The 12,589-nt window shown below is 46.9% G+C and overlaps 1 protein-coding gene across 1 annotated transcript in view; it reads right to left on the bottom strand.

The window, feature by feature from the left end:
- LOC126088614 (UDP-glycosyltransferase UGT5-like) overlaps nt 1-12,589 on the bottom strand; it is a 154,265-nt gene that overhangs the window by 52,859 nt on the left and 88,817 nt on the right. The window contains exon 4 of the mRNA XM_049906842.1: nt 5,207-5,527. Within this exon, the coding sequence (XP_049762799.1) occupies nt 5,207-5,527 (321 nt within the window). The remainder of the gene's footprint in view (nt 1-5,206; nt 5,528-12,589) is intronic.

Here is a 12,589-nt window from a genome sequence, read left to right as displayed (position 1 = left end):
TCGAGAATCTCTCTCTGTCTCTCTCTCTCTCTCTCTCTCACTATTGTGAATTTGAGTAGGTTCAAAAAATGTTCAAATGTGGGTGATGTCTTATGGGACTTAACTGCTAAGGCCATCAGTCCCCAAGCTTATACACCACTTAACCTAAATTATCCTAAGGACAAGGACACACCCATGCCCGAGGGAGGACTCGAATCTCCGCCGGGACCAGCCGCACAGTCCATGACTGCAGTGCCCCTGACCGCTCGGCTAATCCCGCGCGGCATTTGAGTAGGTTTTCTATCTACTTGATGTAATGCATGCAATTACAACAAGTAAGTTTAATCCCCTTTTATGTCTGTATGACTTAGGATATTGCACCATACTGCATGTTCTACATCTACACCACACTCCGCAAGGCACCTAATGGTGTGTGGCGGAGGGAACTTTCGGTACCACTATCTGATCCCTCCACACCTGTTCCACTCGCGGATAGTGCGTGGGAAGTATGATTGTCGGTAAGCCTCTGCATTGGCTGTAACTTCTCAAATTTTCTCCTCGTGGTCAATACGCGAGATGTATGTGGGGGGGGAAATAATACACTCCTGGAAATTGAAATAAGAACACCGTGAATTCATTGTCCCAGGAAGGGGAAACTTTATTGACACATTCCTGGGGTCAGATACATCACATGATCACACTGACAGAACCACAGGCACATAGACACAGGCAACAGAGCATGCACAATGTCGGCACTAGTACAGTGTATATCCACCTTTCGCAGCAATGCAGGCTGCTATTCTCCCATGGAGACGATCGTAGAGATGCTGGATGTAGTCCTGTGGAATGGCTTGCCATGCCATTTCCACCTGGCGCCTCAGTTGGACCAGCGTTCGTGCTGGACGTGCAGACCGCGTGAGACGCTTCATCCAGTCCCAAACATGCTCAATGGGGGACAGATCCGGAGATCTTGCTGGCCAGGGTAGTTGACTTACACCTTCTAGAGCACGTTCGGTAGCACGGGATACATGCGGACGTGCATTGTCCTGTTGGAACAGCAAGTTCCCTTGCCGGTCTAGGAATGGTAGAACGATGGGTTCGATGACGGTTTGGATGTACCGTGCACTATTCAGTGTCCCCTCGACGATCACCAGTGGTGTACGGCCAGTGTAGGAGATCGCTCCCCACACCATGATGTCGGGTGTTGGCCCTGTGTGCCTCGGTCGTATGCAGTCCTGATTGTGGCGCTCACCTGCACGGCGCCAAACACGCATACGACCATCATTGGCACCAAGGCAGAAGCGACTCTCATCGCTGAACACGACACGTCTCCATTCGTCCGTCCATTCACGCCTGTCGCGACACCACTAGAGGCGGGCTGCACGATGTTGGGGCGTGAGCGGAAGACGGCCTAACGGTGTGCGGGACCGTAGCCCAGCTCCATGGAGACGGTTGCGAATGGTCCTCGCCGATACCCCAGGAGCAACAGTGTCCCTAATTTGCTGGGAAGTGGCGGTGCGGTCCCCTACGGCACTGCGTAGGATCCTACGGTCTTGGCGTGCATCCGTGCGTCGCTGCGGTCCGGTCCCAGGTCGACGGGCACGTGCACCTTCCGCCGACCACTGGCGACAACATCGATGTACTGTGGAGACCTCACGCCCCACGTGTTGAGCAATTCGGCGGTACGTCCACCCGGCCTCCCGCATGCCCACTATACGCCCTCGCTCAAAGTCCGTCAACTGCACATACGGTTCACGTCCACGCTGTCGCGGCATGCTACCAGTGTTAAAGACTGCGATGGAGCTCCGTATGCCACGGCAAACTGACTGACACTGACGGCGACGGTGCACAAATGCTGCGCAGCTAGCGCCATTTGACGGCCAACACCGCGGTTCCTGGTGTGTCCGCTGTGCAGTGCGTGTGATCATTGCTTGTACAGCCCTCTCGCAGTGTCCGGAGCAAGTATGGTGGGTCTGACACACCGGTGTCAATGTGTTCTTTTTTCCATTTCCAGGAGTGTATGTTGTCTGACTCCTCCTGAAAAGTGCTGTCAAGAAATTTCAATAGTAAATCTCTCCGTGATTCACAACGCCACTCTTGTAACGTCTGCCAGTGGAGTTTGTTTAGCATCTCCGTAACGCTCTCTCACTAGCTAAGCGATGCCGTGACGAAACGCGACGCTCTACGTTGGATCTTCTCTATCTCCTCTATCAGTCCTACCTGATGGGGATCGCCGATAGATGAACAATACTCAAGATTCTGGTGAGCAAGCGCCTTATAAGCCACGTCTTTCGTGGAGGAGTTACATTTCCTTAAGATTAATTCTATGAAGCTGAGTCTGGCCTCTGCTTTTCCCACTATTTGTTTTGTATGGTGATTCCACTTAAGGTCACTCTGGATAGTTACGTCTACATATTTTACGACAGACGTTGTCTAAAGCTGTTTGTGGTGAATAATGTAGCTGTACAGTTGTGGATTTGTTTCCCTATGTATGCACAATATTTTACATTTATTTTATCGCTAGCTTTTTGGGAGTAGTAATTTTCTTAAGTTCTCAGTTAGCTTTGTTTTTGAAATATTCCACGTAAAATTTGACAAGTGAACAGCTAAAGTTTTGTATTAGTCTACAAGCAAATACAAGAACTAATTACTTCAGTTAAAAGTCACCCATATTAAAATCGCTATTCAGTATTAAAAGTAACTGAATAAAACAGTGATCATAAAAAGTGGTTGTACGACATTAAGTTTAAAGGCCCATATGATTAATGACCTGTATCACATGTACATAAAAGTGTTTATTTTCATATATTTGTGTTTAAAAAGTGTTTCCATATTCTGTCTAGCCGGCCGGAGTGGCCGAGCGGCTCTACGCGCCACAATATGGAACTGCGCGACCGCGACGGTCACAGGTTCGAATCCTGCCTCGGGCATGGATGTGTGTGATGTCCTTAGGTTAGTTAGGTTTAAGTAGTTCTAAGTTCTAGGGGACTGATGACCTCAGAAGTTAAGTCCCATAGCGCTTAGAGCCATTTGAACCCTTATTCTGCTTTTCAGAAGTGTTAAGTTCCGATCTCAGTCAACTGATATAGTTTCTGGGTCCCCATATTAAGAGCCAATGTTACTATGATTTCTTATAGTGAAAGTACTTAGGAAGTGCAGCAGTTATTTTAAGAGATTTTGTGATATTAAAAGATGTACTGCCCAAGACTGTTCAGTCTGTAACAGATTCAGGCACCTCAAGTTTCATTTAATCTCTCTTTAATGCAAAGAAGTATACTGTACCAAACATAACATATAGTGATCATATCAGTTAACATACAAGTTTAAGGATCTGTTACTTGTCAGTGTTTTCGCAGAGTTACTAGTCAAAAGCACTTCATGTCCATATTAGTTATGCTGCTCCCTTGTTGAATGATTTTGTGTAACGAGCCTTAGCTTGTTTGAGTTGAATATAGAAAACAGACGTTAATGAGAGCCAGTGTACTGCCAGAACCTTTTCAGTTTCAGTCTGTGCTGCTCATAGAAAAATTAGTGTTCCAAGAATTGCTATATTGTGGTACTGTTTCGCCTCCTACTTGCAAAACAGACTCTAGTGCCAAGTAAAGCCATGCACAATGGTCAATTTTCTTAATGAACAGTATAATCTCATGGTACCGTTTTGTCTAATTGAGCTGGGAGCCATTTTTCTTTCCCTTAGCTACAGTTTACCTTATGTCCACCAGAACCTTGGTCCCATTCACATTACTTCAAATGTGTCTCGCTGTCGAAACATAACGAAGCATAGTCCGATACCTTAACCATCAGCACAGTTACATGGTAATGGGAGTAATATTATTTGTGAATTGCTGTAATAGTAGTAGCCAGCTGTGATATACCGGGTGATCAAAAAGTCAGTATGAATTTGGAAACCTAAGAAACCACGGAATAATGTAGATAGAGAGGTAAAAATTGACACACATGCTTGGAATGGCATGGGGTTTTATTAGAACAAAAAAAAGTATTGCTAGATCTCTTGCGCGCGTCGATTGATGATGATCGTGTGCTCAGCCGCCACTTTCGTCATGCTTGGCCTCCCAGGTCCCCAGACTTCAGTCCGGGCGATTATTGGCTTTGGGGTTACCTGAGGTGCCAAGTGTATGGTGATCGACCGGCATCTCTAGGTATGCTGAAAGACAACATCCGACGCCAATGCCTCGCCATAACTCCGGACATGCTTTATAGTGCTGTTCACAACACTATTCCTCGACTACAGCTATTGTTGAGGAATGATGGTGGACATATTGGGCATTTGCTGTAAAGAACATAATTTTTGCTTTGTCTTACTTTGTTATGCTAATTATTGCTATTCTGATTAGATGAAGCGCCATCTGTCAGACATTTTTTTAACTTCTGCATTTTTTTTGCTTCTAATAAAACACCATGTCATTCCAAGCTTGGGTGTCAATTTTTACCTCTCTATCTACATTATTCCGTAATTTATTCAGTTTTCAAATTTATACTGACTTTTTGATCACCCAGTAAATTTTCTCATATAATAATTTTTATATACAATTATCATTGATTTAAGACCTATCAGAGGTTAAAAAAAAAGAAGAAACTGCCCTCGTGTATTGGAGCACCCACTAAAATGTGTGCTCTTTCAATTACACAATTAGGAGTATGAGGAAGGAGGGAGGAACATAGGTGCAAGTACTTCCCATCATATCATTACTTCAGGTAATATGTGGAACAAGGAGAATAAAGTTTAATATATAGGTGATATTGGCGAAAAGGTTGCCTTTGGCTGACAATTTCCACAATAGATGCGTTCTTTATCGTCCATTTTCAGTATTGTATCAGTGACGTAGCCAACTATGCTATATTTTTAACATATGATTAGTTTTGGTTTTATAAGATTTCCTTGTGATGGTTTGTGGTTCGATTTGTTTTGCCATGGTAAATACTTGGTTTCTATGATTGTCTTTTCTTCGGTACTCTAGTGAGAAACTACTGACTTTGGACATCGATATTAATCGAATTGTTGATCACAGTGCAATATGACTGTTTGTTGACATGTTAGCAGTAGCTTACATGTTACGCAATATATGAGTGTTGATCTCAGCTGTCGAGCAGCCGTTCGCCTGCGGCACGGTGGCCGTCCACAGCGGAGCCCCCACCATACCGCTGTCCCTTCCCCTACTTCGCTGGCTGTGAATGTGCGCGCCAAGTTATTTTGCGCGCCCCATACCTGTGGCAGAGGCCTCGGCTCCTTGACGTGCAGGCCGCCCACCTCGACGAGGCCCGGCACCGTGGGCATAGGGTGGCCAGCGCTCCAGTGGCTGTTGACGAGCAGCAGGCTCGTGTTGCGCACCATCTCCCTGATCGGGGGCACCGCATCGCTGAACACCTCGCCCAGCAGCTGGTCCATCCCTCGCTCTGAGAACCACCAGTCGCAGAAGCGGGCCGCGACGTGCAGGAACGAGTTTTGCACCCTCTGCCAGAAGGTGAAGGGCGCCGAGTGGGGAGAGAAGTACGAGTCCATGTAGGCTGGATGGTCTGGGTTTCCCATCTGCAACGGCGTTAAGAAAAAGTTGTAAAAGGTATTTCTTTTCATTATTTAAATTAACGTTTACAGTACAACAAAGGGACTAATTACATCTGGTAATCTACTGGCATCTAATCTAGTCCAGACTCACAATACTGTTCGTTGGATGATGTAACAACATGTGTCATGTTGCGACATCTGCATCACAGAGTCTGCACCGTTTTGATGCTTTAGGTTACGGGTTTTATTTGAACAGTGGTCGCAAGGTTATCATTAAGCCAAAGAAATAGTTATTTCTCCATATACAGCCAAAGTGCTGCTTTGAAACATGGTTCTGCTGCAACTAGCTTCAACTATTACATCATACGGCCGACTTTAAGCTCACAATGGTATGCTACTACTACTGCTACTACTACTACTACTACGTGATCAGGCCCAGTGGACTGCACGCATCTACAAGTTTCCTCCTCCACTGTATTCTGTCTATTGCTACTATCCGCCATCCGTTCACATCTATTGACACTTGGTTTAAATCTTCATGGAGTCCATCCCTCCAACGCTTCTTGGGTCTCCCTGGCGGTCTCTTTCCTGTAGGTGTGAAATCCAGGAGCTTCCGCGGCCATTTGTGATCCTCTATCCGGGCCACATGGCTGGCCCACTGCATTCGTTTGGCTTTGACAGTTCCTGCTATGTTGGGCTGCTGGTATAGTTCCTCAAGCTCTTGGTTGTATCTCATCCTCCATTCCCCTGTATCTGCATCCAGAACTGGACCGAAGATCTTCCAAAGCATGCGTGTGTTAATATATGTATCATGCATCATGTGTTAATAACTCCAATAACTAACGCAGCGCTTTCTTTCTAGGGCAATTTCCGTTGAAAAAAGGGCGGAATTTGCCGTGGGACATCCATCGTGGAATATAACCACTTGAGCCGCTATAGTTCATGAAGTCCCCGTACGTGGCAGCACTATATGTAGCCTTCAAAATGGCGTCTGTAACGAAGGTGCATTCCAAGCAGCCAGCTGTCACTGAGTTCCTTTCGGCGGAAAACCAGAGCAGCACAGACAATAATTGAATGTCTACAGAGACCTCGGAGTGAAGTAAGGCGTGGTCAGTCGTTGGACGAGACGTCTGTCATCATCGCGAGGAGGTCGCGTAAACTTTTCCAGTCTCCCGTGTGCTGGCCGGCCGCACACTGCTATGACGCCTGAAATGTTGGAGCGTGCGGACACTCTCATCAGAGATGACCTGCAGATCAAAATCAAACACTTCGCTGCTCAGTTGGACGACTCTGCTGCTATTACTGACACTCTCTTCCACCTGTTGGGGCACTGAAAGGTGTGTGCTCTCTGGATTCTTCGCCGCAGACCATAAACAGCAGCGAAGGACCATCTTTGAGGAGTTGCTTGCACGTGACAAGGCAAATCGTGACAATTTTTTGTCGAACATCTTCACAGGCCATGAAACATGGGTTCATCATTCCGAAACAGAAACAAAACAGCAATCCACTTAGTGGTGCCACACTCTCTTCCGAAGAATGTCAAAGCCACGCCCTCAGCCTGTCGTGTAAAGTCATGGTGACCGTCATCTAGAGCTCCAAAGGGGTCATTGTAGGCCATGAAATTTGGGTTCATCATTCCGAAACAGAAACAAAACACTTAGCTGTGCCACACTCTCTTCCAAAGGAGGTCAAAGCTTCATCCTCAGCCAGTGAAGTCATGGTGACGGTCTTCTGGGACTCCAAAGGGGTCATTCTGTTTTATGTCTTCTTTCATGGTGTAATGATCAACTTTGAAGTGTACTGTCCTACCCTTAGGAAATCGAAAAAACGATTTCAGCATGTTCGTCAGCACAAAATTGGGAACTTTTCATTCTACTTAACAACGCGATTTCTCACAGACGTCTGAGAGGACCTCACAAAACTTTATCGGACTGTTCTTCATCCACCCTACGGCCCGGATCTCGCACCTTTCGACTTCCATGTTTTTGGCCCAATGACGGTTGCACTGCACGGGGAACAGTACATGAACGATGGGGAGGTTATTGATGCACCCAGACGTCGGCTCTAGCGTCGATCAGTAGTGTGATACGGCACGGGCATAAAGGCGCGCCCAGTAAGATGGCGTAAGACTATCGCTCTGAACGGAGATTGTTTTGAAGAATCGGATTTTGTAACTAAAAGAGTGGGGAATTTTGTGGCATATTGGCATCCTGAATGAAACCAATCTTCTTTTTTAAAAAAAAGTGTTGCTTTACTTATTGTACGCCCCTAGTATGTTAAATGTATCGTTAATGCAGTGGAAGTGAGGAGGTCTGGTCTGCGACATCATCAAGTACGCCTAACAAATTGTACAAAAAGATATAAATGTGCCTGGGTGATCACTGCTCTGAGCCAACAAGAACTAGGTACAAAGAAACTAAAACATTCATTCTAAAAACCAAGCTAGAGTTCAGACACAACACAAACTTCAAATTTTTATCTTCTTCATCATCTAAAACCCACGGTAGGGCTTCACTTAAATTTTCTTTCTATGTTCTAGTGAAAATATAGAAATGCACACAGTTCAGTTGCGTAGCTCAGTGATTTATACAACACCAGCGTCATACAAGACAAAAGGGCAGGTAGGGGTAGACGAAGATGGATAGGAAGGGAGAGAGAGTGTACAGCTGTGTATTAATGGACAGCGTCCTTACCAGAGGAGTGCCTTCGTGACGTCATCCTGTCGAGTTACTGATATAAAGTAATCCACAGCCAACGACTGTAGCCGAAGTGGAGAGGATACTATATTCAGACTGGCAATAGTAATATACGAGGGCAGTTCAATAACTAATGCAACTCATTTTTTTTCTGAAACAGGGGTTGTTTTATTCAGCATTGAAATACACCAGGTTATTCCCCAATCTTTTAGCTACACAGCACTACTTTTCAACGTAATCTCCATTCAATGCTACGGCCTTACGCCACCTTGAAATGAGGGCCTGTATGCCTGCACGGTACCATTCCACTGGTCGATGTCGGAGCCAACGTCGTATTGCATCAATAACTTCTTCATCATCCGCGTAGTGCCTCCCACGGATTGCGTCCTTCATTGGGCCAAACATATGGAAATCCGACGGTGCGAGATCGGGGCTGTAGGGTGCATGAGGAAGAACAGTCCACTGAAGTTTTGTGAGCTCCTCTCGGGTGCGAAGACTTGTGTGAGGTCTTGCGTTGTCATGAAGAAGGAGAAGTTTGTTCAGATTTTTGTGCCTACGAACACGCTGAAGTCGTTTCTTCAATTTCTGAAGAGTAGTACAATACACTTCAGAGTTGATCGTTTGACCATGGGGAAGGACATCGAACAGAATAACCCCGTCAGCGTCCCAGAAGACTGTAACCATGACTTTACCGGCTTGGTAGGGGAGTAGGTGTGGCGCCACTCCTTGATTACCGTTTTGTTTCAGGTTCGAAGTGATGAACCCATGTTTCATCGCCTGTAACAATCTTTGACAAGAAATTGTCACCCTCAGCCACATGACGAGCAAGCAGTTCCGCACAGATGGTTCTCCTTTGCTCTTTATGGTGTTCGGTTAGACAACGAGGGACCCAGCGGGAACAAACCTTTGAATATCCCAACTGGTGAACAATTGTGACAGCACTACCAACAGCGATGTCAAGTTGAGCACTGAGTTGTTTGATGGTGATCCGTCGATCATCTCGAACGAGTGTGTTCGCACGCTCCGCCATTGCAGGAGTCACAGCTGTGCACGGCCGGCCCGCACGCGGGAGATCAGACAGTCTTGCTTGACCTTGCGGCGATGATTACACACGCTTTGCCCAACGACTCACCGTGCTTTTGTCCACTGCCAGATCACCGTAGACATTCTGCAAGCGCCTATGAATATCTGAGATGCCCTGGTTTTCCGCCAAAAGAAACTCGATCACTGCCCGTTGTTTGCAACGCACATCCGTTACAGACGCCATTTTAACAGCTCCGTACAGCGCTGCCACCTGTCGGAAGTCAATGAAACTATACGAGACGAAGCGGGAATGTTTGAAAATATCCCACAAGAAAATTCTGGTTTTTTCAACCAAAATTGGCCGAGAAAAAAAATGTGTTGCATTACTTATTGAACTGCCCTCGTAATTGAATAAAACGATCTCGGCTTTCAAGCCACGTCAGTTCGAATAAAATCCTCGAGCTTTCGATGGATATCTCCACCATCGTCGTCAGAAGTTCACTGACTACCGGGGCTGCTATGGTTACTCGCTTGTATAGGCATGATGACATCATCAGCAGCCAATCAGATAGACCCAATGTGGCGCGCGCGCGTAATTCGGCCCGGGCAGCTAGCGGAGCTACTGCCTGTGGCAGCACCGGTGATGTCAGGTAGCGCCAGGGGCAGGCGCCACGTTTGAAACTGCCGCTCCCGCGTCACGCATCTGTCTCTGCTTTCATTCTATGTCCAACGCCCGCCTCCATGCCCTTATGAGTATGTACCCCTGGTCTCTGTTGAAACTGTTGTTGTTTAAACGAATCTCGGTCCCTTCCTTTATAACGGAGTCCCAATATGTAAATGCATGAGCCAACACTTTTGTATTTTCGAACTGTATTTCATGCCCGTTTTCTAGGCAATGCTTCGCCATGGCCTACTTGTCAAGCTCCCTTTGTTTTATAGGGCGCTTGTGCTCACCACAACGCTCAGAAACACTGCGAATTGTTTGCCCAATATACCTGCTGCCACATTCAAAGGGTACACCATACACGACAGACTCTCGAAGAGCAATGTCGTCTTTAACAGGGCGCAGCATATCTCGTATCTTGAGGGCGGGCCGAAACACTGGTCTTAGCCCATGTTTCTGCAGCAGACGTCCTAACTTGCTGCTAGTTGCTCCACAGTGAAGACACTCTCATTCGACATGATCGACGGCTCACGATCAAACACCTTGTGGTTCAACTCGCCGTCTCTGCTGCCAATGTTGACACACTCATCTACCTGCTGGGGTACTCAACGGTGAAGTAACTCCTTCAATGTTGGAACGTGCGTACACTCTCACTTGAGGTGACAGACAGCTCACGATCAAAACACCTTGTTGCTCAACTTGCCGTCTCTGCTTGTAGTGTTAACGCACTCTTCTACCAGTTGGGGTACTGAAAGGTATGTGCCAGCTGGGTTCCTCACACCCTAACAAAAAATGTTTCAAATGGCTCTGAGCACTATGGGACTTAACAGCTGTGGTCATCAGTCCCCTAGAACTTAGAACTACTTAAACCTAACTAACCTAAGGACATCACACACATCAATGCCCGAGGCACGATTCGAACCTGCGACCGTAGCAGTCGCGCGGTTCCGGACTGCGCGCCTAGAACCGCGAGACCACTAAGCCGGCAACAGCGTAACACTAGACTATGAAGAGCAATGTGCGTTACAAAGCAAAACGTGACAATTTTTTGTCGAACATCTTCACAGGCTATGAAGCATGGGTTCAGCAGTCAGAAACAGAAACAAAAGCGTAATCCAGTGAATGGTGCCACGGAACCTCTCCTCCGAAGGAAAAGTTCAAAGCCGCACCCTCAGCCGGTATTCTGTTCGATGTGCTGCCTCATGGTGACACGATCAGCTCTGAAGCGTACAGTGCTACCATCAAGAAACGGATGAAACGATTTGAGCGTGTTCGTCGACACAAAAATGCAAATGAATTTCTCAGTTTCCGTGACACCGGAAGGCCTCGCACAAGTACGCACACACCCGAGAGGAGCTGACAAGGCTTCGTTGGCTTGTTCTTCCTACAGCCCGGATATCGCAACTTCCGCATTCTATGTTTTTGGCGCGATGAAGAATGCACTCCACGGCAGCCATTACTTGACTATTGGGGATGTTATTAATGCAGCAAGACTTTAGATCCAACGTCGACCTGCGAGCGTAAAGGGTCTCCCAGTAAGGTAACGCAATGCCGTCTTATTGAACGGAAATTATGTTCACAAATACGGTTTTGTAGCCAGAATAATGGCGAATGATATTGTGTACTGGAATCCTGAACGGAAACAACCTGCTTTCAGGAAAAAATAGTGCTGCATTAGTTTTTGAACGCCGTCCGTATTTAGGCGCAAGTCATTCATTTTCCATCTCCCTCCTATTCATCCTTCACCAGTGTTAACTTCGTGTTTAAATGGAACGTTTTCAACGGCTTTGTCGCTGGCATATCTTCTGCACTTCCACGTTGGATGCAAGAACTTCTCTGTATCTGGTTGCACAAATAAACCACGGTTAACGATATACGAAGCACAGCTCCGCGTGCTAGCCCTGTCGGGCCATTTGGTACCGACCGACCGACTGCCGTGTCGTCCTCTGACAAATGAGGCATGAAGGGGCGAGGATTCAGCACACCGCTCTCCCAGCCGCTGTCGGCTCTCTTGGCCCTGGAGCCACTGATTCTCACTCAGGTAGCTCCTTAGTCGACACGATGCTCACTCCGCCCCGTTCCTGTCCTCTCACAAGGAAAAATCCCTGGCACTACTAGGATTCGAGCCCGGGTCTGCCACATAACGGCAGTGCTGACTATTGAGTTGGAAAATAGGGTATGTAGTTGTAAGGTGGCTATAATTTCGCACCTTACAAGCACTCATCTACATAATGAGAGTTTCACTCTGCAGCGGAGTGTGCACTGACATGAAACTTCCTGACAGATCAAAACTGTGTGCCAGACCGAGACTCGATCGAGCTCGGGAACTTTGTCTTCCGCGGGCAAGTGCTCTAGCAGCTGAGCTACCCAAGCACGACTCATGCCCCACGAAAGGCAAAGGTTCCGAGATCGAGTCTCGGTCCGGCACACAGTTTTGATCTGCCAGGAAGTTTCACATACTTTGCCGTGATTTACAACCGCAATTAGGTATCATTTGATAGGTGGTATATCGTATACAGGGTGGTCCATTGATCGTGACCGGGCCAAATATCTCACGAAATAAGCGTCAAACGAAAAAACTACAACGAACGAAACTTGTCTACCTTGAAGGGGGAAAGCAGATGGCGCTATGGTTGGCCCGCTAGATGGCGCTGCCATAGGTCAAACGGATATCAACTGCGTTTTTTAAAATAGAAACCTCCA

The sequence above is a fragment of the Schistocerca cancellata genome, chromosome 6, assembly GCF_023864275.1.
Source record: "Schistocerca cancellata isolate TAMUIC-IGC-003103 chromosome 6, iqSchCanc2.1, whole genome shotgun sequence".
In the NCBI taxonomy this organism is placed as follows: domain Eukaryota; kingdom Metazoa; phylum Arthropoda; class Insecta; order Orthoptera; family Acrididae; genus Schistocerca; species Schistocerca cancellata.
The sequence above is the reverse complement of the archived record's forward strand: the minus strand, read 5'-3'. Positions and strand labels throughout refer to the sequence as shown.